General features: G+C 41.2%; 3 protein-coding genes across 4 annotated transcripts; all 3 read right to left on the bottom strand.

The window, feature by feature from the left end:
- Positions 1–545: 545 nt before the first annotated feature.
- Positions 546–6,245, bottom strand: LOC116386653 (GTPase IMAP family member 4-like). Its single transcript, XM_031853056.1, has 4 exons — positions 6,147–6,245; positions 4,721–4,806; positions 1,916–2,870; positions 546–564 (listed from the first exon to the last, which is right to left on the bottom strand). The coding sequence occupies exons 2-4, from the start codon at positions 4,734–4,736 to the stop codon at positions 546–548; spliced, it is 990 nt and encodes a 329-aa protein (XP_031708916.1). The 5' UTR covers positions 4,737–4,806; positions 6,147–6,245.
- Positions 6,246–7,684: 1,439 nt separating this feature from the next.
- pdp1 (pyruvate dehydrogenase phosphatase catalytic subunit 1) lies at positions 7,685–14,423 on the bottom strand. Its single transcript, XM_031853608.1, has 9 exons — positions 14,346–14,423; positions 12,340–12,615; positions 12,072–12,239; positions 11,379–11,590; positions 11,007–11,088; positions 10,448–10,542; positions 10,193–10,361; positions 9,883–10,101; positions 7,685–9,562 (listed from the first exon to the last, which is right to left on the bottom strand). Exons 2-9 carry the CDS (start codon positions 12,589–12,591, stop codon positions 9,182–9,184), a joined length of 1,578 nt encoding a protein of 525 aa, XP_031709468.1. The 5' UTR covers positions 12,592–12,615; positions 14,346–14,423; the 3' UTR covers positions 7,685–9,181.
- A 728-nt stretch (positions 14,424–15,151) lies between these two features.
- Positions 15,152–24,241, bottom strand: tmem67 (transmembrane protein 67). 2 transcript variants are annotated; one of them, XM_031853592.1, is made up of 29 exons: positions 24,019–24,241; positions 22,298–22,386; positions 22,069–22,159; positions 21,809–21,908; positions 20,898–20,961; positions 20,735–20,806; positions 20,580–20,642; positions 20,302–20,456; positions 20,087–20,195; positions 19,872–19,958; positions 19,541–19,606; positions 19,278–19,431; positions 19,046–19,166; positions 18,832–18,937; positions 18,660–18,716; positions 18,426–18,524; positions 17,993–18,091; positions 17,819–17,827; positions 17,621–17,707; positions 17,409–17,508; positions 17,186–17,325; positions 16,954–17,094; positions 16,736–16,816; positions 16,422–16,538; positions 16,228–16,344; positions 16,005–16,112; positions 15,749–15,851; positions 15,512–15,654; positions 15,152–15,427 (listed from the first exon to the last, which is right to left on the bottom strand). In XM_031853592.1, the coding sequence occupies exons 1-29, from the start codon at positions 24,233–24,235 to the stop codon at positions 15,347–15,349; spliced, it is 2,976 nt and encodes a 991-aa protein (XP_031709452.1). In that variant the 5' UTR covers positions 24,236–24,241; the 3' UTR covers positions 15,152–15,346. The 2 variants fall into 2 exon arrangements, with proteins under 2 accessions (XP_031709452.1, XP_031709453.1); XM_031853593.1 differs by lacking the exon at positions 17,819–17,827.
- Positions 24,242–25,093: the final 852 nt, after the last annotated feature.

The following is a 25,093-nucleotide window of genomic DNA, read 5'->3' as shown; positions in this document are numbered from 1 at the left end:
AAAGTAGGGGTCTTCAACGTTTTTCAGGCCAAAGACCCCCAAACTGATAGAGAGATGGAGCAGGGACCCCCGACTATATATATTGTATAAAATTGTGCTTTATATTAAACTGGGCCTAGTGCCATGTATAAGCATACCTCTTTATTGTGCATTCAATACTAAGCTTTTCAAATAATACACAGGTTCATATATTCATGTTTTCATTTTAAACATGTGCAAGGTACAGTGAGTAGGGTGGCCGTGCCACTGCCATTTATAAACATAGCTTGTCAGCTGATACCAATGCCAATATCAACATTGTCTGTCAATTGCATGATAATCATGCATACAAGCTATTCAAATTGATGTTTTCATTTTAAACATAAATGTGGAAACGAAAATGAGTGATGGCTTATTAATGACACTGCCATGCATAAACATACCTGTTATCTTGCATACAATACTGAACTATTAAAATAATGGGCAGATTCATGTGTGCATTTCTGACTGAAAAATAACATCTTCTGCCTCCATTTATCCATTCGCTACAATATGTTGGATTTATGTTAATGTCCTAGACCTGACCTAGATAATTAACAAAGACACAGGTAAATATAACTAAATCTATGGTTTAAATACACGTATACTGCCATCTACTGGTAGAAAGGATGAACACGTTTACTCTGCATCTCCTTATACAGTCTATGCATTATATAAAACAAAAAACGAATAAACATGGTATTTCTGTATGTTAGTTTCTTCGATTAAACGATAAAACAATCAATTCAAATGTACATAAACCACAATCAGCATTTTTTTCAGTTTTCATGAAATCAGAATTATCAATTTCCATGTTGCATTTTGTCGTGTAGTCATTCTAATGACTTTTTTACAGTCTTGTACTTCAACATTACTTCAAAACATCTAAAGGTGTTCATTAAAAAATCGAACTGCTGCTGGAACGAAAGACCTTCTTAGTCGTTCAGTAGAACACTGAGGCATCCTGAGTCTCTCATAAATGAGCTTCGGAGTCCATTAAAGACACCGTGTAGTGGATGGTCTTCAAAATAAACAACTGTTTTTAACTTGGCCCTTGTTCGCTTTTCTACAGTGACCTCTGGGGTTAGGCCAATCACTGATCCAGCCTTCCTGATCATCTTATTGATCCTGTTTGATCCAGGTGATATCCAGAGCAACTTTAAAACACACAAATATGTGTGTGTAAAGAACTTTTTCATATACGTGTCAAGGTTTAGATGAAGACTTGTGACCTTTGAACTCTTGGTTGAACAGTTAATCATGACTTTGAAAAAGGTCTGGTCTTAATATCACATGTTTATTACTAGATAATTTTAGCATACAGCTTTACATAACTTGTGAAAAGAATGCTTTGACTGTTACTTCAGTTTTGATATGATCTTTTAAATGAATGTTAATGATATGCGTACATTTATTACTATGAAAAGATACACACTGAATACCTCCTAAGACCACATTCAACAAAATCATGCATGACTTAGCCTGACTACCAATAGTCTCTAGCTCTACTTAGATAAATAATATTAGCTTCATTATTAGTCATTCTGATAATTAAAAAAGGGAAATGTATTATAGTTCTGTGGATGAAATCATTTTTGTTTCATATGTTCCTGTATGTGTTCTGGAGGGTTACTACTGAAATTTAGACCAACACCACCTCCAAATTTTTTTGGCTCCATTAGCTATCGTACAAACAACTGAGTTACTCTCCTCAGCTATCACTCTGGCCTCTGCTTCATGCTTTACACGCACCCTTTCTCTTTCTTCTCTCAGTTCTCTGTCTAGCTGTTTTATCCTGTTTTCTTTCTCCTCTCTATCTCTCATTCTCTCTGCTTCTCTCTCTTTGTTCTGTCTGTCCTCATACATCCTCTGCCTCTCCCTCTCTCTGTCCTCATACATCCTCTGGCTCTCCCTCTCCCTCTCCTCATACATCCTCTGGCTCTCCCTCTTCATTTCTTCCCTTCTCTCTTTCCCCTCCCCCTCTCTCTGCTCAGCACTCCGCTCCCGCTCCCTCTTCCTCTCCTGCTCTCTCTCTTTCCTCTCCTTCTCTCTCTCCCTCTCTCTGTCCTCATCCCTCCTCTTCATTTCCTTCTCTCTTTCTTTCCTCTCTCTCTCAGCCTCTTCATTCTTTTTTTCATATTTTTCCCGTAGTTTCCTCTCCAGTTCCTCATTCTCTTTGTGTATTTGCTCTTCTTTCTCTTTCAGGATGCGTTGTGTCTCCTCTTTGATTGCCCTTTCTGCCTCAATGAACATCTCGTTGGTGTAGTGGCTTCCTCCATTCTTCCGGACTACATCTCTGATCTTCTGGAGCAGCACAGTGACCTGAGAGCGATCCTTTGGATTCTCATTATTGAAGACATGGTACTGGCCATTACATCTGTCCACAAGTTCCAGCAGGTCTGAGCAACCGTCCAAGAACTCCTCAATAGATGTGTCTTTAAGACGGTCACCCTGAGTAAAGAGCACCATGCTGTATTTGGCTGCAGCCTGGCCAAAGATTTCTTGAATTCTCTGCACTGTCTCCTTTTCCTCTGCAGTGTATCTGCCCACCCCGATGACTACCAGGAACACATGGGGTCCAGGAGAAGCAGAAGTGATGCAGTGGATGAGATCTTTAGTTGTTTTCTCCTTGTCAAACCTGGTGTCAAAGAGGCCCGGGGTGTCGATAACAGCAACCTGTTGCCCATCCACCACAGCTTTGCCCTTGGAACATTTGAGAGTCATAGATTCGCCACTGCACTTTGATATAAAGCGCTTTTGTCCCAGAATGGTGTTTCCAGAGGCACTCTTCCCATTCCCAGTCTTCCCCACCATCACTATCCTCAGCTCCCCATCATTTGTTCTGCTGCTTCCTGTGTAGAAGAATGAGTGACACTGAATAAGACTCAGGTTGTACATACGTTGTACTCAATGCAACTTGTACATATGAGAACAGAAACATCCATTCTGCTGCTTTGACAGAGTCAATAAAGGAGTTTGTTGGAGGTTCCAATTTACAACATTTGTTGCAGACTTTCATTTGAGACAAATAAATGTTCTCTTCTGGCTTTCGCTCCATCATCTAATGTGGCTTCCATACTGTTCATTTCACCACTTACAGGAAAAGACAGCAGGTCTTTAAATTAAACTACCCCCTCTGTCAGCTGAAAGTGGAACAGCAAGGTGGAAACATGTCCGCCTATCCAGACTGACGCATTCCTTTGAAGGTGTCTCAGATTTAAAAAATATTTTTTTTGTAAAAAAATTGTTTGTCAGTCACATCACTTAATAAATCAAAGAAAAGGTTCAACTGGACCTCCCTCCAAAAGACAATTCAACCTCCCTACCAAATAATACAATAACAAAAACAGAACAAATTAACTTTTTACTCAGATTCCAAAGAACAAAAACTGCATTCGTCTGACTTAACTATGGATAATTATTTTTTTTTCTAGTGATGAAGAAATCATGATTTTAAGGGAAAAGAAGAATTCCAGAATTCAAATCAAGTTACATTCTTGGTACTAAAGTCAGAAAAACTAAATGTATTTACAGTTCTACCCAGTAAGTCTGATACAGTATTAGTTTATAGGACAGAGGTAGCCCACACGGTACCCGCGGGCACCCTGTCGCCCGCAGGAACCACGTGAGTCTCCCGCAGGGACCACGTGAGTCTCCCGCAGGGACCACGTGAGTCTCCCGCAAGGCATGTTCTAAAAATAGCACTAGTCACCATGGAGGTCCGTCTAAAATTGTAGTGTCTGTTCTTTTTTAATCAAAAACGCTTGCATTAGTGTAGATTTTAAAATGACAATATTTCTTGTCATAAGAGAGTTGGGTACCCGGAGGCGCACGGCGGATACCCAGGACGAGGCCGCCGCACCGCACTAGGTTTTCAGGTTCCGAATGACGGGCGCTTCCCGTTGGTGCAAGACGCGCCCCGCGAGCGCACCCCGTCGTCGGGTCCGTAAATCCTCGGAACAGGCCGCGGGGCAATCCGATCGAAAAGGCCCAGACTAGAGGTGTGAACGCGGGCGCCCGAAGACGCTCGCGCGACTCGGAGGGTTGGATCCCTCGCTCGGCTATAGACGAGACTTTTTACTAGTTTCGTCGTGGAGAAAAAGGTAGCATTGGAAAAGCTGGTGTCGGTGACAACAGACGGGGCTTCCGCGATGACGGGCCGGCATGCAGGCTTCATTGCGCAATGCAAAGGTGACCCAGACTTCGCAAAATGTCTACATTACCACTGCATCATTCACCAGCAGGCGCTATGTGCAAAAGTAACCGGCTTTAATCATGTGATACAAAAATATCAGAGATGTGATACCTCTGACTTTCAAATGTTGAAACAGATTAACAGAAATAAAAGTTGCATGTTTAAATATGTATGTGTAGCTATACCATCATTGTTGTGGAAATCATTCTTAATAATTATTGTGAGGAATAATTAACTGACGTGTGATCAAACTGTCTCTTCACATATATTATTATTATTATTATTAAGGTGATCTGTGCAACTTTGTTATTCAGGAAGTTTGTGTCAAATAAGTAGCCCTTCGTACTACTCGGTACCCTTGAAGTAGCTCTCAGTTTAAAAAAGGTTGGTGACCCCTGTTATAGGAGGTACAGAGGAACATTTCATGAAATTAGATTCAGCAGTGAGCACTGCTATATCACCGAACAATAATTTACTTTAAAAACATAGATACAGTTTCCGACTTACCTAAGTTGCTGGCCATGTTTGTGTTAAAGAGTGGAGTCGATACTGCAGCTGAAGTTCAGGCAGTTCAGAGTGTCTCTCGTGCAGATCTGTTGGAACAACCGTTACTAAACCATGTACTAAACCACGCCCACAAATGAAAAGGGAAACTAAAGCTTTTTATGGAGGTTTCGGTTATGGAAGGATTTTTATTAGATGAGAATATATGCTAAATACAATATAGTCTTTAATCATGTTGGAGTATACCTAGTCTTGTTTTAACAAAGAAAGCAAGATACATTAGTTATTCTAGATTAATTAATCAAGATAGTATTACTATTAGCTTAAACAATCTCACAAGCTTTGTCACATAATACATTCAGTTATTACCAGAGCTTTAGTGTAGTATACATTTTAAAGAGTACTTTCAATGTTTTAAACCTCGATCCCTTTGCAAAAACCATCCATGAAGATTGAGAAAAAAGAAAATAATTTAACTTTAACATGCATACAGTCATGATTATATCCCAGATAAATATGGGACTTGTGTGGAGAAAAGTGTTTCTTGATGACCACATGCTGGCTTATACATCACATCGTTTCCTATAACTGTCACGGTTGTGGGGCAGAGCAGAGCCTCAAGAGCAGACACAAACACTGGACAAAGTCTTTTACGAGGCTCCATGCGGTCCAAACACAGGAAGTCAGTTCGTAAAGGTAAACAAAAACGACAAGTAGCAGGCAAAACTCCGAAAACCGAGAACACGGTAAAGTAACAAACCATAGAAATTGACACGAGGGAAAAATGCTGGAAGACGATGACACACGGTTTAGGACAAAGACAATATGGCAACCAGAACAGGGAAAGCAGGCGAGTATATATGTGTAGGGTTGGCAGAGGGAAAACCCAATAAATAACTTTCCTGTGCAAGTTCCCGCTGTTGTTTGACTTGTATTTTGTGTTTGAATTCAGCCTTCCAAAAAAGGTTGATTCAGTCTAAAAGTGTGTCCCCTGTTTATCTGACTTCTGTATCAGGCCCAGCTGTACTTTCCGGTAAGTTCCTGCGTTATCTGTACTCAAATGGTCGCCACTTTCTGAGCATTTACAAGAAATGGCAGCACTTCTTTAAAGCAGCACAAAGCTCCCCCTCCCCTTCAGTATTTCCAGGAACAGGCTGCAGTTCTCCTGAATAACACGGGATACTTTGGATTAACTTGTTCATCGACCTAGCTAGGTAATAATTTATACAACGACTAACAAGAATGACATGACAGGGCAGGGCTGCAAGACATTGCGAGGCAAGTTTTTTATTTAATATGACATACTATAAACAAAGACAATTCAAAGTGCCTTTCAAAATGTATTAATTAATTAACCACATGAACCAGAAAGTGCATCAATAGAAATGAATAGAAATTACTGTTACAATTTGAGAAAAGAGAGACTTACAAGACAGTAAACCTTTAGGTTCTTTAGTGCTTTAGTCGATTCAACATATTCACACGGAGGACATATTGCTCTGACATCGTGCTCAGGGAGGGAAGGAATCTTCTGGAAACTGTCGAACTGCTGTATAACTGTGACGAAGTGAAGCAAACATTTGAAGCGTCCGGGGTGTCGATAACATCCACCACAGCTTCGCCCTTGGAACAGTCTAAGGGAAAGAAAGAAAAATAAATTGTATAATTTTGAAAAATTTATATTGTAATTTATAATCCAAAATGTAATTTTCCCCCATTTTCATTATTGCATTCTATTATTTCATTACATGTGAAAGTCTCGTCTTCTTCATTCAACAGAGCACAAAACTGAAGTTCAGTGCTGAAGAGGGAACCTTCCTCTTATTTATTACTGATATTTTGTAGATCTGTGTGTGTTTTCTATTTCCAAAGAAACAACTAGACAGCTTCTGTCATTTGTAAAAAGCTATAATGTTGTCAAAGAAGAGCTGAAATGATCTATTCTGCTTTTAATAATTAATAAAATGTGTCACTATTTAAATGACAGTAAATTCTGTGTGGATAAAAACTTATTTGTCAAATCATTTTTCAACCTGACAAATTGTGACTGCCCCTAGTGGTGGATAAACAAATTCTATTAGGTGTTGAGCTCTCCTCTGTTGCAATATTGTATATCAGAGACAGAGTTTGTGTGGGATGATTTTTATTACACATGCTGCATCTTTAATCTACGTAAAAGTTCAAGCATGTAAACAAATTCCGTTAACAAATGTCACTCGGTCTGCTTTTACGAACTAGCCCTGGAAAAAACATGTTTATGTTATGTTTATTTCCAGTAAACTGACTGTCTGTCACCTATAAACCAGTTACACCAGTTGCTCTGGACGTCAACAAGAGCTGTTGGCTCAAAGTAAAGTTTGTTCTTTGTGACACAACAGGAAATGTGATTAATAAAGAAAAGTATTATATTCTCAATCTTACATCAGGGTTTGATGTATATTCACAGATCTTGTATGAGTAGTAGTTAAACCTCCTCACACTGTCTGATACTGCAGCATCATCTAGTGGCAGTTCACTGACTTGTCTTGTGGATCTGACAACTTGTGTCAATAGTGGAGGAAAAACTGAGATCCGATACCAAAAGGTAAAGATACTCCATCATATAATACCTGCATTGGGAATTGTAATGGGGTAAAAGTATATCAGTATTACCAGGGAAATGGAAGGTATAACGTTAGTGAAGTAATGTCCACCTCTGTGTGTACTCTGAGCCTCTCCTTGTTTACTTAGCCGGGGCGGCCGCACCAGCGTTTAAGTGCACGTGAGCTTGTCTCACTTGCTAGCTAGAGGCTGCGCTTATATGGCGGTTACCTGTGATGATGCTGTCCCGACCACGTGTTTAACATTAGCACGTGTTAACTAAAGCTGCTCTGAAATGTAGTTTAATGGAACTACAAAAAGAAAAAATGGAAAAGCAAAAGTGAAGTATCTAAATGTTGTGGCTACCGACGGTAACGAGGTCGCAGTAAAAGCAGTCACACCTGCAACAGGCTATCCCTCAAGGTGGAGGTTACCCGGATGCACCACCGGAAACACACAGCAAAGTACCAAGTGGTGTGTATTTAGTGTTTTATTAAACCATTCCATTTACAAAATTGAACCCACATAAGTTACAATCTATACATACAACTGTAAATAAGCAGTGTAACATACTGTCAGAGCTGTATAAATAATCTTTAACAATGTACATTCTGCTCAGTTATTTGGGTTTTACACTTAAACACAGTCATTAGTGTTCAACTAGAGTGTTAGGAGAATGCTTCTGCTTTTTTTTTTTTGCTGTCATGAGTAATAAAAACCCAACCAAAACTGCTAATGACCTGTCAGAAAAAATAACACAAGGCATGATGAACTTCTCACCCAACAAAGCTTGAAAAAGAACTACACGTTTTCACACAGTGTCTGCTTAGACTTAGAGGTTCACTAACAGACAAACTGACTTTGAGTTTTCCCCCATCACTAACCAGTGGTGCTGTATTATATAAGTGGAGAGTAATTTACTTAATTACTTCTACTGTCGACCTGTAGTGGTGCACAGTGACCCGTCAACACTCTGCAGCCTGTAAATGTTGCTCCAATTTTGTGCTCCAGCATATTAGATTTGAAACGAAAACAATCACTAGCTCGCTGGTTCCCAGGCTTTTTGGCGTGTGGCCCAATTTTAGAGGTTTCCAGTTTTTATTTAAATAGATGCGTTTTATGCAACATCATTTTTCTCTCTCTTCCCAATCATCATCTTGCGACCCTTGAAAGTCAGTAGGCTACTAAACATCATCTAAATACTCAGACTGAAGTGTAACTGCAGAAAATGTGTATGCTTGGACAGTACTAAGAATATATCATACTATGAAATACACAAAGGAGTAAAAACATGCAGATGTAACAGCCCCCAGTTGTAACAGGTGCAGCCTAGAAAGTAAGATCGATTGTGCCTGGGAACTCCAGAGGGCAGAGAAAGATGGTGTTGGTGTTATAATGGCACAGCCCAGCTAGAGTCCATATAAAGAGAGGCAGGTCAATCAGTGCTGCATCCACCACGGCTTCTTCACTCATGAACCTTCACCCTCTTTGGATCATTTCAACCCTGCTCCGTCCTTCAGCAAACGAGGGAAGTTGACTCTTTTGGCACAAAAATCTGTTTGTAACAGCGTCTTTTTAGCCACGCAGAGAAATGTATACGAAACCAGAGGATATTGAATCATCAATAGCATGTTATATATATATATATATATATAAGATACTTCAATCCAATGAAGACCTTACCTTCATGAGGAACCGGATCTCCTCTAGCACTGCATACAAACATACAAATTCTTTATATAAGTTAAAACAATTCTTCCGACCGCTGGACAGATGCTTTCTTAGTATGGCCTGCTTGTCCACAGAGTGTGCCGACGTGTAGGTGTACACAGTTACACAAGTGTGTGTGTGTGTGTAGTCCACAGGGGACGGCTTTTGTACGACTCAGGACTGCCCTTCTGGCCGCTGTGCTCCGATCACATGAGGGTTGAACTGAGAGATGATAATGGTGATGTCATCGCGGTACATGCGAGCCAGCTCTTCGGGCAGCGACAGCATTTTCGACAGCCTCTCGTGGTCGACCGTGCCAAATTCGTTGTTTCCCACCGCGTGACGCATCAGGTGGGTCGCCGAGTTGTAATCCTCGAAAGCCGAAGACACGCGAGCCTTTCTCTCTTCGAGCAGCCCCTGCATCTGTCCCAGGGTGACCTTGTAGCCTCCGACTTTGAGGGGCTGACGCTGGTGCACCCCCGTTAAATACTCCCCGACTATACGAACCACTTCCTGTCTGTGGAGGGTCTCCCAGAGGCCGTCAGAAGCAATCACCTGCAGGGACAGACGGAGGAGAGATGGAATCAGAAAACAGACGATTGTTACGTATATGTTGTAATAAACTGAAAAGACTCAGTGGCGGTTAATAATCCAAGCAAACTTGACTCTAAATGAGATCCATGCAGCTGGACAGGTTCGCCGAAAGTTGACTTACAGAAATTGCATTTTCTAATGCGGTATAAACTTTTGAAATTTGTGAAAAAGGATGAAGGAAAATTGTAATTCAGTCTCATTATGAAAATATAAATCTCTTTTAAAAATTGTTTCATGCATCAGTGTGTTTTGGAAACAAATTCAGATTCGTCTTCTCTCACCATGAAGCGATCCTGTGGCCGCAGCTTGTGGTACGTGATCTCCGGCTCGGCGGTCAGGTAGGGGGGCGTGTGGTAGTTTGGAGGGATGAACTTGGTGTGCTCGTTCTCATGGAGCTGATCAGGTCCAGACTCCAACACACCCTTCTGCAGTTCAATACTCCACTTGAACTTCACGTCCCCGAATGCACGCAATGGCATGAGGAGGCCGAGCAGACGGTCCTGATGAAGAAGGTGACGGAAAGAGGGCGAGAGGTTTTAATAAACGCTGCAACAACAGCAACCACATTGTGCAGATTAGTAGGTGTACTACCTGTCGTATAATGGTCTTCCTCTCTGATGGAGGGTGTTCACCTCGTATCCGAGCCACCTCCTCCTCGTTCTGGGCGCTGTGGTCGTTGGAGAGAGTGTGAGCGCTGAACGAACCATCCTCCTCCTGCACCCCCAACACCGCCCGAGCGTCTCCTGAGTTAGCTATGAACCTTTATGGAACAGAGAGACGAAGAAGCAAGCCTGAGACATGTCGGTTTAGTTCAAATAAATGTGTGCATGTTTCTATCCTCCTTACAGGTCTGATCCATCGATGTGAGCCACACAGGCCGTTGCTCCAGAAAAGGCCACTCTCAGGACCCAGTAATGCAGGAAAGCATTCGGGTCTCCAACCTGCATGGCAGAATGACACCGTGAGTCTACCGACAGGATACGGAATGTGGTTTAAATTACACGGAGAGAGAACGACACCTGAGCTCTTTAATCCATAAAAGTTTAAATTTGGATGCTCACATTTTTTTGCACAGCTGCCATGAGGCAAAAGTGATTTTCAATACGTATCATGACGTACGAGACGACACACATCAAGTCCTGCAGTCGGAAGAAATTTAATGATGTAATAATAATGTTGAGTTTGATGGGTTGGCTACAGCAGTGTTGTCCAAGGGCATATTTCACTATGTTTGTTTGCTGAGGAAAACCCAGAATGAGGCCCTAAATCTGCATGTAAAACATGTAAAAACACCTGCTTTGGGATTTTCTCATTCAGGAGTCTTAGGGGAACATCTTAGTTCCTCATAAAACAAGATGCTTTTAGAATAACCATGTTTCCTGTTAAGACAGCACACAGTTGTTACCTGAGCCTCCAGAGAAATGTCATTGTCCAGCCTCTTGAAGGCGTTCAGCAACGCCTCGTGGGTGTCTGGAACTTCACCAGGGCTGAAAACAGAGAAGAGGAGCAATATGTGTGAAACACAGAGAGGAAGCCAGAGTTCAAGAACAGATCAAGACAGAAGCACCATCGGCAAAACAACAGACGGGTCAGTGTTGGTGTGGCCTTGTTGCTACGAGGTAAAGGTGAAGATGAAATAAGAAACTAGGAAATTCAGTTTGTTAGGAAAAGCCAAGAAACCTGACAGCAAACTACACCCTTTTGAAACCTGCATTGTGGCCACAGTGCTGTTGTCTTGGCTTTGTCGTACATCCTCTTGTGTTCCCCCGGTCCTCACCTGGTGAGATCTATCAACTCCTGCCAGTAGGTCCTGAGGCTGTTGAAGTAGAGAGTCTGAGCCTCCTTGCTGAAGTAGTCGTTGGGGTGCTTGTGCCACTGCAGGATGGGACTGAGGGCCCGGCCGGCCTCCACCGCTGCCTCCAGCTCACACAGTGTGTTGTGGGGCAGCAGAGACACGGCTATGTAGTAGAACAACCGCTCACTCAGCGCCTACCAGAGAGTTGGAAAAATAATGTCAATGCAACAGGGCGTATAGAAATGACTTAGGAAAATACTAAATAAGTTGCCAACATCTCAATTTAAAAAGTATTAGTTGGTATGTTCCTATTGCTGAATTTCTGGAAAAGCTTTAATAACCAAATAGTAGAAAATAAAGAAAATAGTAAATATATCTGTTCCTCAAACCACCCAATTTATTATGTTTACAAACGTAATGTCTTGGTGCTTCAGGCTCTTCTAAGCATGCACCATGTTTGAAAATGTATTGACTGCTGACAAATTAAACAGATTTAATTCACTTGACAATGAAAGAAACATCCTTTTTCTATCAAAATTGTGAATTTGAAAGAACTTGATCGGATATGGAGTATAGAGTGCCTCATCCCTGGATAGGATACTCAAATGATATTTTAACAAACAGTAAATTTAACACTAGATTAGAAGTAGAATGTGAAGACAGAGTCGGCTTTACCTGTGCACAGGCACATCCAGCGTGGCCGTCAAACACACCCAGCAGCATTCCTCTCGTCTGCAGGCACGTGGCCGCACTTCGACGGTCCTCTATGGGAGCATTGGCCGGCAGCTGGTTGCTCTCGAAGCCCATCACTGATGACACATTCTTCCCATCAAACTCTGGCACCTGGAACAACAACATGTAAAAAAAATTTTTTTAAAAAAGGGTAAGATGAAAAATTGAAATGTAGAGATGGCCAGATGGGTTTTTCTCTGTTCGCACGAACCTTGAAGCTATACTCGTTGGCTTTCAGGATAGAGTTGACCTGCGGGGGGGAGAGGATGTAGCTGCGGAGCGCCGTGGTTGTCTGGTAACTCCGCGAGTGCTGCTGGCTCTGCCATACACGAGAGGGCCATCTGGAAGCAGGTCGGTGAGTGACGGGTCCTACCTGGGCCTGGTGTTGTGGGCATGGTAACAGACTGGAGGCCAAGACCGTAGCACGAGGCAAACCTCTGAGCAGCTGAGATGTCACAGGCATGGCTGCAGGTGCACTTACACAAACCTATTGAAGAGGCACACATGGAGAGCTCATAAAGCAACAGCTGCATGTTTAACAAGAGAACAGCGTCTCTTTGTGCACCATTAAGCAAACATTGTGTAAACAGAAGGAGCACATGTGCAAAGGTTTAGAAGTTCAGACGGGTAGACAGTAGCTGGTACATACATAAGTATCCCCAAAACAACCAAACACCTCCAACCCGCCACACTTTTGAATATTCGAATAAGAACATTTTAATATTTGTTTACAGTCCAATCTTTAACCCTATCTTCTGGGAACAGACTTCCATCACTTTTCTCTGCTCCCTGGATGCTTATTGAGCCCAACATTAGACACATTTAGCATTTGGCAGGTCATACCAGATGGGGTAAACAGACCAACAATACATTTCATACATATTATTATTACACCTAGCTAAATGATGGCTGTCTACTATAAGTCTGCAGTAGATGGTCATTGTGGATGCTGTCGGATTGTATTGTCTTATACAGTACTTACCGGTGTTTCTATTATTTTGTCCATCACATTTATACTAATAAGGGTAGGCTAAATATCGTAAAATATAGCTCAACCGCACTACAAACTTCATCCCCCAAGATGAGCACACAGTTGAATAAACACCTCTTGTGTACAGTTTCATTACAACCTTCATGGAGGTTGGATTTATAGCTGGACTGTAGTAGACTGCATTCGTTTTAGAGAGGTAGACCTAATAAACAGTCTATTTCTAAAAGGAAACAGAAATGCATCAGGCAAAATTCTTCCGATTAATCTTTTCTTCTTGCACGCTCACCCCGATCATGAACATCCTGCTCAGTGTGGTAACATCAAACCTAGGTCATATTACTGTAGCTTTGTTGGGTGTTGACGTGCCAAAGCCTCACACAGGTACACTATACAGCATCGTGCACGAGTACAGCAGCTGACTTTTGATTTCGAAGTTTCAGCACAGTTCACTTTTTTTGTCCTGAGGCATTAGGAGTATTGGGATACAGCACCACCAGAGAGCGCATGTACAGGCGTCTGACTTGAGTTGCAACTCCGCTCTCTCTCTCCTCCAACTATAGATCAGCAGGCCTGAAAATAGCTTCGGCAACAACCTCAGCCCTGACATTTGGATGTTGCGAAATGTTTTGACCGGTCCTCATGACCTACTGAACTGGTTCCAGGCTGCGATACGTTATCTCTACTAATCTGTTCTCACTTAAGTATATCTGCTAGCTAATGAGAGCTCATTTGAGTCAAGAGAGTTTGATAGAAATATGCAACAGCACAGGCACGTTTCCGTGACCCCGGTATGTTAAAGTTAGCTGTGCAGCCAAACATCCTCCCAAACACCAAACCCGTGCATGCGTCAGAGGGCGTGACCCAGGTCCCAGCTCTGCAGGAAAGTTGGCATCACTTTAGCTGGTTAGCAATGCAAGGCTACAAAAGCTAACGTAAGCTAACATTAGCTGTTGACTGAACTTGCTGTTCAAAACACCAGCGTCAGAGCTGAACTAGGCTACCACACCGTGCCACGGTAATGACATTAACAGATGATGTTAACGTCGGCTCTCCGATGGATACCACAATGGGTAGCCACATGCTAATGGTAGCTAGTGTTGTTTACACCCACCAGCTATCGTCTAACTGGATCACGTCTGCTTTAAAATAAGACGTTAAAAGGCCGAGCCGACAGCTCTCTAGACGTAACTATCAACATGTAAGCGGAGAGCGACACTCGGACTCACCTTAACAGCAATTATTGAAGTTCATGACTGACCCCGTGCTATCGACCCCTCCGCTCTGCATCGTTGTGGAGCGCAGCGCTGCACAGGGAACGCTGATTGGCTTAGACTCTGACAGACGCCGTGACGTCACGTCAATCCCTCAAGCACCAAAAACTAAAAAAGGGCCTTTTTAAATGCTCTTGTTTTACTCGTTTGTTCTGTTTGTGCTGCTGTTATTCACCTGCATTTTTTTGTATTTTTCAATTAAAGAAAGGTGACCTTTAATATCCCACAAGCAGATGTATGAAGAGATAAACAGAGATGTTTATGTTGGTGACAATACTACTGAGAAAGTATCTCTCTGGAATATGCTAAATTGAAAGCATCTTGTTAATTCTTATTAATATCTTATTTCATTTTTGTCATCATATTAGCAATTTACGTCCTATTATGTCCCATTATATGACAGCTAAAACATTGTAATTAATCACAACTAAACATCTACTTTACGAGGAGAATAGGAATAAGATATCTGTCTGTAAACCACACATCAAAAGGTGAAGCCCATATATTTGCAGAAATAGAAATTATGAAGGCAAGGCAAAGAAGAAATAATCTGTGATTAAAGGTTTCAATGTGACTCCACTCAAACTCTCCTCTATCAAGGTATATGTGACTTTATATGGCAGTATCAATAATGGTATGAGAAAGCAAGGAGTGTCTGTTGTCTGGTATAATTCTGGTATAAGAATTCCATGATTTTCATAATCCACCTGGAGAAGAAATTACGTTTTATTGAAATGACCTCAAAACAAAACTCAAAAGACTTCATATCAAAACATTTTAATCAATAAAAAGATTGAAATTTTTACAAAAAGTGTATTTACAGAACTATGTAAACAGTAGCAAAAGTACTGTATGTGTAAAGAAAAGAACAAAAAAGAGCTGCACAAGCTTGTAAACATCTTTGATAGGAACGCCACTAAACAACACTGACACTACCAATTACCTAGCAGGGGGTTTTATATCAGAAATCTCTCATCCACCAGAGTTTTGTTGGCAAGGTTCTTCCTTCCCAGAGTGTTACGGATCAAGCGAAATATCTGTAATGAATGAGATGGTGTTCAATACATGTTCTTTTTCGCACAGGGAAGGCAACATAAGGTATATATACATCAAGCACTGACCATTTGCTGTACGCATGTAAGCACCGCCGCAAGTACAAAGCTCTGAGATCCGAGGTCGACAACACAGAAGAACAAAGTGTCGAAGATCAGCAGCGTGGCCTCATTTCCATAAAACAGCACATCACTGAAGGAGTGGGCCTCATCTGCAAACAGACATTATATACACATCATATAAATACACTGTTTGTATATAAAAAAACACAAATGTATAGCCTGTCTGGGCCAAGAGGTCGTTACCATTGTAAAAGAGGCTTTTGTCACTGGGTTCAAGGAACTCCATCCCTATGACCCTCTCAAACATCAGCTTGTCCTTCACTATATAGTCCATGTCAGGGTGCGCCTGAGGTAAATAGGGCAACGTTAGAGATAGAACAAACTGTACACAATACTTCAGGTCAATGGAAAGAACACATATACTTTACAATCCAACACATAAATGAATATACAATCAAACTCTGCTGGGTTAAATGTGCTTGTGTGTATTTTAACTAACGTGGTCTATGATGGATCCCAGGAAGTGGTTCATGGTCTGGTAGCCTCTGGCCCTCTGCTCAAACTGGTTAGCCGAGCTTGCGTCTATCAGCCGGGATGGTCCGTTCCTCTGAAGCACAGGAGACAAGCAACCACTTAAATTGAGAATGGGGAGCCAATTTTCTCTTTGTGTAATAGCTTAAAGCTCAATCAATAATCAATAACGCAACAGAGAAAGCACCGACCCTGCCGATCTGCTCCCGTATCCTGTCGTAGTGCGACCGCAGGCGGTTGGTGAGAGACACCTGAAAGGTCTGAATCTCTGTGTTTGGAAGCAGACCTCTCTGACCACACAGGGACTCCTTGAAACACAAAAAGATGATAGATATATAACATGAAATCAACAATGTCGCAACATGTAGTCTGTTGGTGTTCCTACCGATTCTCTGTTCAGGTTGTTGTTCATTTCCTCCATGTTTGTATCGGCGTGCCCATGTACTGAACGTCCGTGAATGTAGTAGCCAAAACAACGGTGAGATAACAGCAGCACAGAAATCTTTATAAAAACAAAGTACACATATGTAAAATAGTCCTGACAGATAAAATGTTTCAAATGTAATAATAATAATAATAACTTTATTTATATAGCACCTTTAAATACAGAGTTTACAAAGTGCATTGACAGACAAAGCAGCAAAAGGCAAGGCAATAATAACAATAACAATGTAGGCTAATATGCACATTGCTACTCACATTACTGATGGAGCAGAGATCTACAAACTGACGGATTTTGTCCTCCACAAAGTGCTCATGAAACACAGTGAAGAAAATCACCTGAAGAGACACGGGATTATCGATTAAAGGAGCCCTCCACATTCATACTGTATACAGTATTTATTTCATTATTTAAGAAAGACAGGAAGAGGTGAGAGATCGAAGGATGAGATAAGAACGGCTGAGAGCGGTTTTACCTGCAAAAGTCCGATGCAGAGCCATAGCGTGGCTGCCAGACCGTAGCGCAGCATCAGGCTGTATGAGGGCGTGTAGGCCTGTGAGGAGCGCTGTAGAGTTGGCCAAGGGTCCCTGAGGGCCAAGTTAGAGAAACCCAGCACCTGAACAATAGACATGTCAGCGATTAGTAAAGGGACATAACAAAAGCTGCAAAAAAAGAGAGCAGTGTGCATGTGTTGGTGTACGATGTACTTCAAGAAAGAAGAGCACGGCAATGATCTGAAAAGTGGGGCTGATCTTGCGGATGGTCTGGATCTCGTTCCATTCATTGGCCACAAAGTAGGTTCTCCAGATGCTGACCGGAGAGGGGTCACGTTTCGGCTCACCAGCAGCTGAAACAGCAGCGAATATGGTGAATGGGATAAAAAAAACTGGATAATTTCTGCTTATAAGCTCCAAAAAACTATATTTGTACCTTGCACAGTTCTGCTAGTTTTGCTTCGTGGCCTCTCCCAGTCTATAAAGAATACATCAGTTGACACCTGAAGGATCAACTTGTGCAGAAACTGCACAGCCTGGAGACAAATACACAAAACAATACGTGTTCAACATGTCTAATATAAACACGCTATCCAGCTTTCAAAAACAATACTGTTCATTTTTAGATCTGTTAAGTAAGTGTCTAACCTTGAGAGCGAAGGCACAACCAATGTACGTCACAAAGCGCTCCTCTTGAGCAGGTAGTGGTAACAGCACAGATACAAACTGTTGGGCCTAAACGCAAACACAAATTAATCACAGGAAGCAGCCAATAACAACCACAACTAAATCTATGCACCGAAGAAAAATTTCAGGCAAAGAAGGTAAAGGAGGAAAGCGACTTGCCTTTAACGTCTAAAGAGTGCAAAGAGGACAAAAAGAGTTAGAAGTCAGAGAGAAGAGAAACACAATTTGTGTTTGGAAAAGAAATAAAGTTCAAATAAAAAGGGCTCAAAGGAAAAAGCCACAGACATGATGACAATGATGCAAACATTAAAGACTTAAAGAAATCAGACTAACCTTGTAGAAGATGAGCCAGTAAAGTCCACTTCCCACGGTGACGGCGAAGAAAACATTGGCCAGATCTCCAGCATAAAACAACAAAAACTTCCCCATAGTCTGACGTAGAGGAGGAGGGAGGGACTCGCATTACCCAGAGACCTTCCACTTAGCACTTATTGTATTACCACTTATTAGCATTTATTGTATTCATATTAGTTTGTTTCTGCACTGTACTTTTGCTCTGGTTTATGCTCTTAGATGCTTGTGTAAACAAGGAGATGCACTTATGACTTCTGGTGACTAGTAGTTCTCTTGAATACCTATGTTGAATACACTTATTGTAAGTCGCTTTCGATAAAAGTGTCTGCTAAATGACTGTAATGTAATGCATTACTGCCAAGCTTCACACCGACATAAGAATTGTTATTATGACACGTTAAAGATGCAATACCTCCATGTTAACGAGGGGCGAGGCGATCCTCCTCTTCCAGTTGACTGTCTTCAGCAGAGAGTAGATCACGGCCACACCGCCCATCACACCTAGAGCCGTCTGTGCACATTAAATATCAGAGCCATCACTGTGTGCTATAAACACTGAAGAGCATCAGTCACACACAAGAACGTAACCTTTGTCCGTCGTATTACACCATTTAACAATAAATGTACCATTAATATTTCTACTCACATCTGTTTTTATGCGAGCCTCATTCTGATCCATCTCGTACTCCACAGCAAACGTTGTCTAGAAACAGATGAATGAATTCAATGCATCAACAAGACAAAAGCTTGTTTGAGATAAACGAAGACAGCAACTTATTAGCCATTTTTCAGCTGACCGTGTGTGTGTGTCAACTCACAGTGACTGTTTGTGTATTGATATCCGTGATGTCAACGTCTCTGTAGGTCACAGTCATTAGAGGAGGAAATACCTGTCCTTCTTGGGTTCGTGGAACCAGCTGAAACCTAACCAAACACACTTTTGAATAAAAACATCACCACGTCTGAAGGAAGTAACAACGTTCTTTCTTTCTTTTTTTTAAAAATCATAGAGGTGTGCACATTGGAACCCACTTTATTTTGACACTGCTAGCTACACGGATGACTTTGGGCAGGGAACTCATGCTCTTCTCTCTTCCACTCAGCGTGTCGACAACAAACATACGTCGAGAAAGGTACCAGTTCTTCATTTTCTCTGTACAAGGACAAAATATATATTAAAGAAAATGCATACACACACACACACACACACACACACACACACACACACACACACACATTTACAGGATAAGAATTGAAGTTTCACCTTGGTTGATGAACCGCCCATTGTATTGCTGGTTATAGACCAGTGTAGGCAGGGGGAGAAGTTTTCTGTTCTCTCCTCCACCAAGATCCATAAACACATCATAGAACAATGGCTCGGGATGAGTACCCAACAGCTCTGCTACTGAGAGATCACACTACACGCACGCACACACACACACATAACATAACAGCTTATATTATAACTCGGCATTGCAAGAGAGTTTGTGCACAATCTCTAAGCTAAATGAAAGAAGAAACACTCACACTTTCTTGGTAAGCGGTTCCAAAGCTGAAGGCTGCTGCCTGTTTGGTGGTGGGTTGTGGACAAAGCTAAAATAGCAGAAGAGAGGTGGAGTGGAGTATTAACCAGCCTCCTATATTGTTTATACTTGGTATGAACCACACAAAAATAATTTATGGTAACAACTGATAACTTTGTGTTTTTAACATGCACAAGAGTGGAGGCCTACTGGCCAACAATGACTGGCCCTACCACCTATCTATCAAGGAAAACCAAGCTGCTCTTCACATTTTATAACGCTTTCGTGTATGCAGATGCTTTATCCCATTTCTCATCAGTCATCTGACATCTTACCTGGAGATTACCTCCTCCTACTTGTTCCCATCTGAGGAACTCTCCTCTGACATTATAGACGGCGGCAACCAGCTTAATGTCAGTGTTCTGTCAGACAAACAGCATTTGTCAATTTACAACAATACAAATGTTTTGGTAACATTTCAGGTTTGCTGCACAATTTGTAAAATCACGAAACAATGATATTATTGTAATAACCAGAGGTAATCACTTACCTTGTTTCTTCCTCTGAAACTGAACCCAATGGGAACAGGATCGGTCTGAAGCACTCGAGTGGCCAGTCCCGGTTCGTCCCCATAGTAAAGCCATGGTAGATTAACTCTCCTGGAGAACCAAATGTCAGTATAGGGGAATGAAACCTTGCTGGTTTCATTCATTATTTGCAAAGACAGCACAAGATATACATATATGCCATGATCGCATTGATTACCAGTAGGAAATGTCTTGAGTTGAGCTGAAAGAAGCTCTAGCTCTGAAGATGGTGTTAAAGAGACCGCAGGCATCGGTGGAGACGCCGCTGAAGGAGTGCATGTTCATCACACACATGTTCCCGAGAGCCTGACACGCCGTCAGGTTGAAGAAGACCTGTAAACACAACATCATAAAATCCCCAAAATCATCAATGAGCACAGAAGTGGCTTCCTATGATGTTAGATCAAGAACAAGGTTATTTTCCAACATGAAACATGGAATAGGACATGGAATTACTAGGCAGGCTGCTGACGAGGAGTACAGGTTTTTGAAGAACCAGGCAGACTGGACACTCAACTTCTGCAAAGAGAAAAGGGCAGAAAACATAAATCAGAATACATGAAAATAAACAAAAACTAAGTGAGCAAGCGACAGAGGAAAAGCAGACTCACCAACTGAGCATAGTTGACACTGGGATTCACATTGGTGGAGAGGCTGCCTGGAGGGAAACATATTCCTCCTGCCTGGAAAGTCACATGCCAACCATGAATAGATATAGATGTATTCTACGAGTATCTAACTGAATGGTGTGTGTGGAGGGTCAGCAGAACTCACCAGGACATTAGGAGGGTCACACACACAGGAGGAGTTAATGAAGGAAGCCTGACATCTCTCACACCTGAAAGACAATTTTGGAGACTGTTCCAACACTTGCATACTGTACTCTGACAGCACTTCACTAACGACGTTAAGAGAGAGTAAGCGGACATAAGCCATTTGTCAAAACAAACTAAATGGGATAATATGTCAATTAAGGAATACACTCTGTCATCGCAATGATGAGGGTCATGGACTAGTGCTTACTAGGCATAGATGGATGAAGACAGGGAAGATATATTTTCTGTGCAGGGGTCCTTATTTATTGTATTATGGATTAAAAGACGGGATCAGAAAAGAAGACACTTGTATAAATATAATCCCCAATATTAAAAATTCCATAATGCTCCCTTAAAAGTTTGAGTTATTGTGTATGCTATGCTGCAGATCAAATAACCCATTGAAAGAGCAATCTGGCTATTTAGTATTGAGTTTCATGAATTTGGTGGAAGAATGCTCTAAATTGAAGTAGTAGAGGCTGAGACTGTTCCACTAAGCTCCAAAACTACTGGATTCAACAAGTAAAATAATGCAACTTGCCTGGTAAATACCTTTAAAATTCTACAGGCATGATTGTGCTGTGCTCCACTGAACTTACTATAATGTGTATATATAAATAATTTCACAGGACAGTACTGTGAATTGATTTGCACTTTCTATATTTTGATTAGCTTTATCCATTATATTCTGATGATTTCATTTCATGTTGAGTGTGTGAAATATTGATATTGTTGGATAGTTGGAACTGTGTCCGTTTATTGTTCAATATTCATATAATTTCTAAAAAGGTCTGACCTCAGATGCCACGGTCAACCTGGATGAAACAGCTGAATATATCAGTGTTTTCATAGTTTGGTGTGGATGCGTACCTGTCTCCACTGTTGTTTGGTACAGACAAACCAGGGGAGTTTCCATTACACATTTCACAGCTGGCCTCATCCAAAAGGTTTCCATTGACATCTCTCTCCACTGAAAAAACAGCCAATATTCAGCCATTTAAACATACAATACATTAATAAACTATCCTATTGCCTCGTGTTGAATTTGCAGCAAGCACATCGAACATGAACTACTGTTTATCAGAAACATTCTTGCAATTCATAAATTAGTCCTGTAATTGGTGACTCACCCAGGACATTTCCTGGTAGGCACTGGCACTTCCCCTCATCATTGACACTGCCTGGACAGCGAATACACCCAAACCCATCTTTAGATACTGCCTGTAATGAGAGACAACTTGTCAAACTATCATCATTACAAATGGCATGAGAAGCTGCGCAAGGAATGTGAGATGCAGTATCTACAGTATAATGTGAGATGAACACCAAATAAGGACATTATAGGTGAATTTCACGGACAGGTCTGTCAGTGGGACATTGCTGACAAGTAATGGAGGCCTTGTCAGTGGTGAGAGTTTGGTACCCAGTCTTGCAAATGCAGCTCAGTCCTGCAAAAAGCCAGAGAAAAGTTAAGAGCATGTTGTACAGTGCTGAGTTTGGAGATATTAGTTATGCCATAGTTCAAGGTTTTTGTTAAACTTTGTTTCCTGTTTTAGTTTGACAGTTCTCTCCTCTTGTGTCGTCTCATCTTGCTTTACTTCCTGCCTTTGTTTGTTTCCCGCTTGTGTGATTAGCTGTCATCCAAAAACAGAATAGCCAGAGAAGCATGCTGGCTTGCATACTGCAAAATGCAACCGTATGCAGTTGCACATCCTGGCATTTTTGGCATATTGCATTTGACATATTTTTGGCATACTAAATAGTATGGATAATGGCAGGGACAGATTGTCTGTACCGGCCTTATTAGTTCCACCTGTTGCTCGTTAGCCCTACTGTCACCTGTCCCTCTTTAACTTCCTCATTTCCCTGTGTATTTTCGTCTCTGTGCTCTTCTTGTCTTTTATCATGTCCGTCTTTGTCGTAACATGGAGTTTTGTATACCTGAAATCTGTCCTTGCCTGCTTTAAGGACTCGCTTTAATAGATATCTTGATTGTTTTCAGCCTGTCTTTGACTCTGCATTTGGGTCCTTCCTGCCTGTGCTGCTTCTTCAACTATGACAAGTTAATTAACAAATCCCAGATGCATGTTTCTTGTTAATAGTAATAAAAACAAGAGAGTATTTCACTCCCACAAGACTGTGGGGGGGGGAGTGAAGTCACTGTCAACACTTAGCGACTATTGCTGTATAAACTGTTGGTGGGATAGATGTTGCCATAGAAGACTAGCTTCAACATGTACAGTAAACAGACAAGAACCATGAAAGCATCATGTTTTCCATTGCTATGCTGCTAAAGTTTTGGTAGATTGAGTAAGTAATATATAAACATAATGTAAAACGGGAAAACCTCTGCAAAACACAACAAATTTTCATTTTCATTATTTAATGTATTTTTGGATATATTTTCTGTGGTAATGCATAACCAATGACCAATCAATGGTTCCCACTTCTCAGTTATGACAATTTGCTGCTTTCGTGATAGTAAACTCAATATCTTTTGGTTTTGAAATGATGTTTAGACTAAAGAAGCAATGTAATGACATCACTTTCGAAAATGTGATGTCATTTCATAGACCAAATAAAAAATGAATCGATAATGAATATTTTTAACATATGAAGAGTTTGGGTTGATTAATGCATCAACGTGGAACCCAGTGTATTGCTTTAAATACCAGTTTGACTATCCTGTATGATTTTGTCTCAAAGATACATAAACACTGATATGAGAAAATATTATTCACATTATATATAATATTATTTTACAATATTAGTTTCAGACACATTTCCCGGACCTGTCTGTGGGAGCAAGTATTGACTTTACTCGTTATTAAATTCAAACAGAGCCCGATACAGTCTGTCTTTGTGAACTTGTCGTCACAAGTTCTGAACTGATTTTGAATATCTTAGCTAACGCTAACTAGCTCTGCACCTAGCTTAGCTAACGGCTCTCCAGCTCATTGCGCTGTCGTACCACCTCACAGTGACAGCACATTCGTTTTAACGTGAGCCTGATCACACTTGTTGTTGTAGCATCGTCAGTAAATCAGTTATCGTGATGTGGTGTGAAGATGGTAGCCGACCTGTTGTGCTCCGTCGCAGGTTTGAACCGCACCTCACACACGAAAGACTCGAGATATCGAAAAATTCTTCAGCGCTACAGTCTGAAGGAGACTTAAATGGAATGGCATACTGCTGGCCATTGAGTAAATCAATGTACACTAACAGAACCAATGTGAGAGGCACTTTGTGTCTGTTTAGATACATCCCGTATATACCCCGTAGCGTCCTCGTCGCCATGGTAAACAACGGTCTTCCTTTTTACCCACAATCCTTTTCACCCAGCGTGATGACGTCGCGACCACATTAGGTTGTGCGTCACAGAAAAAAACTCCACATGTTGGTTTATGTTAGCCAATTTAATTTTAACTGTAAGTATGCAAATTAATACAACTTAAAAGCAAGGAAAATATGAGTGTAGAGTTAGGAATGAAAAATAAAGAATATAATCACAGTAAATCAGCTTTATTAGACACAAAGCCAAACTGTTCAAAATTCATATTATGAAGTAATATTCTATAACTATGACTGTCAAAATTTGAGAGCTTGACAAGGAGGAAGGGAAGAGAGATATAAGGTGTGAACTGATAGAGTGTCTGTTTAAATGCATCACTTTTTGAAGTTAAGGCAAAGTCTGCTAAAGTAGATTTGCATAGAGATAAACAATACAGATTGATTTAGTTAAACAGGATACATTGTCGTTGGTAAATAACTTTTCGGGGGGCTGACTGTAGACAGATTAGTAGCGTTAACCGATTATTTTGTTCTGGGTTAACTTTATTTACCACGGGTGAGATGAGATGGGTGAGTCATAAGGGACTTTTGGCAGGAAACAACATGTTTGCAGCCGAGTCTTCTTCACTTCCTGCTGATAGAGTGTGGTTGTATGTTAATTTACCTGAAAGAAATAGAGTAGATGATATTATGAGAAGCATTACAAAGCCGGTTGGACTTTCTGTGTGGAAGAAAGAAGCTGTGCAGAGAATAGTACCCAATGGGCGTGAGAGGTGCTTTGGATCATTGTGCCATGATAAACTAGTTTTGTGGTCAGTTGTTGGCTGAAGAATTTTGTCTCTTTATAGTGCTAATTATATATTT

This window comes from Anarrhichthys ocellatus, unplaced genomic scaffold (genome assembly GCF_004355925.1).
Source record: "Anarrhichthys ocellatus isolate YVR2014 unplaced genomic scaffold, GSC_Weel_1.0 scaffold13, whole genome shotgun sequence".
NCBI lineage: Eukaryota > Metazoa > Chordata > Actinopteri > Perciformes > Anarhichadidae > Anarrhichthys > Anarrhichthys ocellatus.
The sequence above is the reverse complement of the archived record's forward strand: the minus strand, read 5'-3'. Positions and strand labels throughout refer to the sequence as shown.

Bases quoted from the DNA above. Each gene is read 5' to 3' on its own strand.
- pdp1 (XM_031853608.1), bottom strand. From the start codon at position 12,591: ATGCCTGTGACATCTCAGCTGCTCAGAGGTTTGCCTCGTGCTACGGTC. The intron at 10,362-10,447 runs GTAAGGAGGATA...TGTTCCATAAAG, and splicing joins CACATCGATGGATCAGACCT to GTTCATAGCTAACTCAGGAG. The intron at 9,563-9,882 runs GTGAGAGAAGAC...CTGTCCCTGCAG, and splicing joins GGCCACAGGATCGCTTCATG to GTGATTGCTTCTGACGGCCT.
- tmem67 (XM_031853592.1), bottom strand. From the start codon at position 24,235: ATGGCGACGAGGACGCTACGGGGTATATACGGGATGTATCTAAACAGA. The intron at 19,432-19,540 runs GTGAGTGTTTCT...GCGTGCGTGTAG, and splicing joins GAACCGCTTACCAAGAAAGT to TGTGATCTCTCAGTAGCAGA. The intron at 18,938-19,045 runs GTGGGTTCCAAT...GTGTTTGGTTAG, and splicing joins GCTAGCAGTGTCAAAATAAA to GTTTCAGCTGGTTCCACGAA.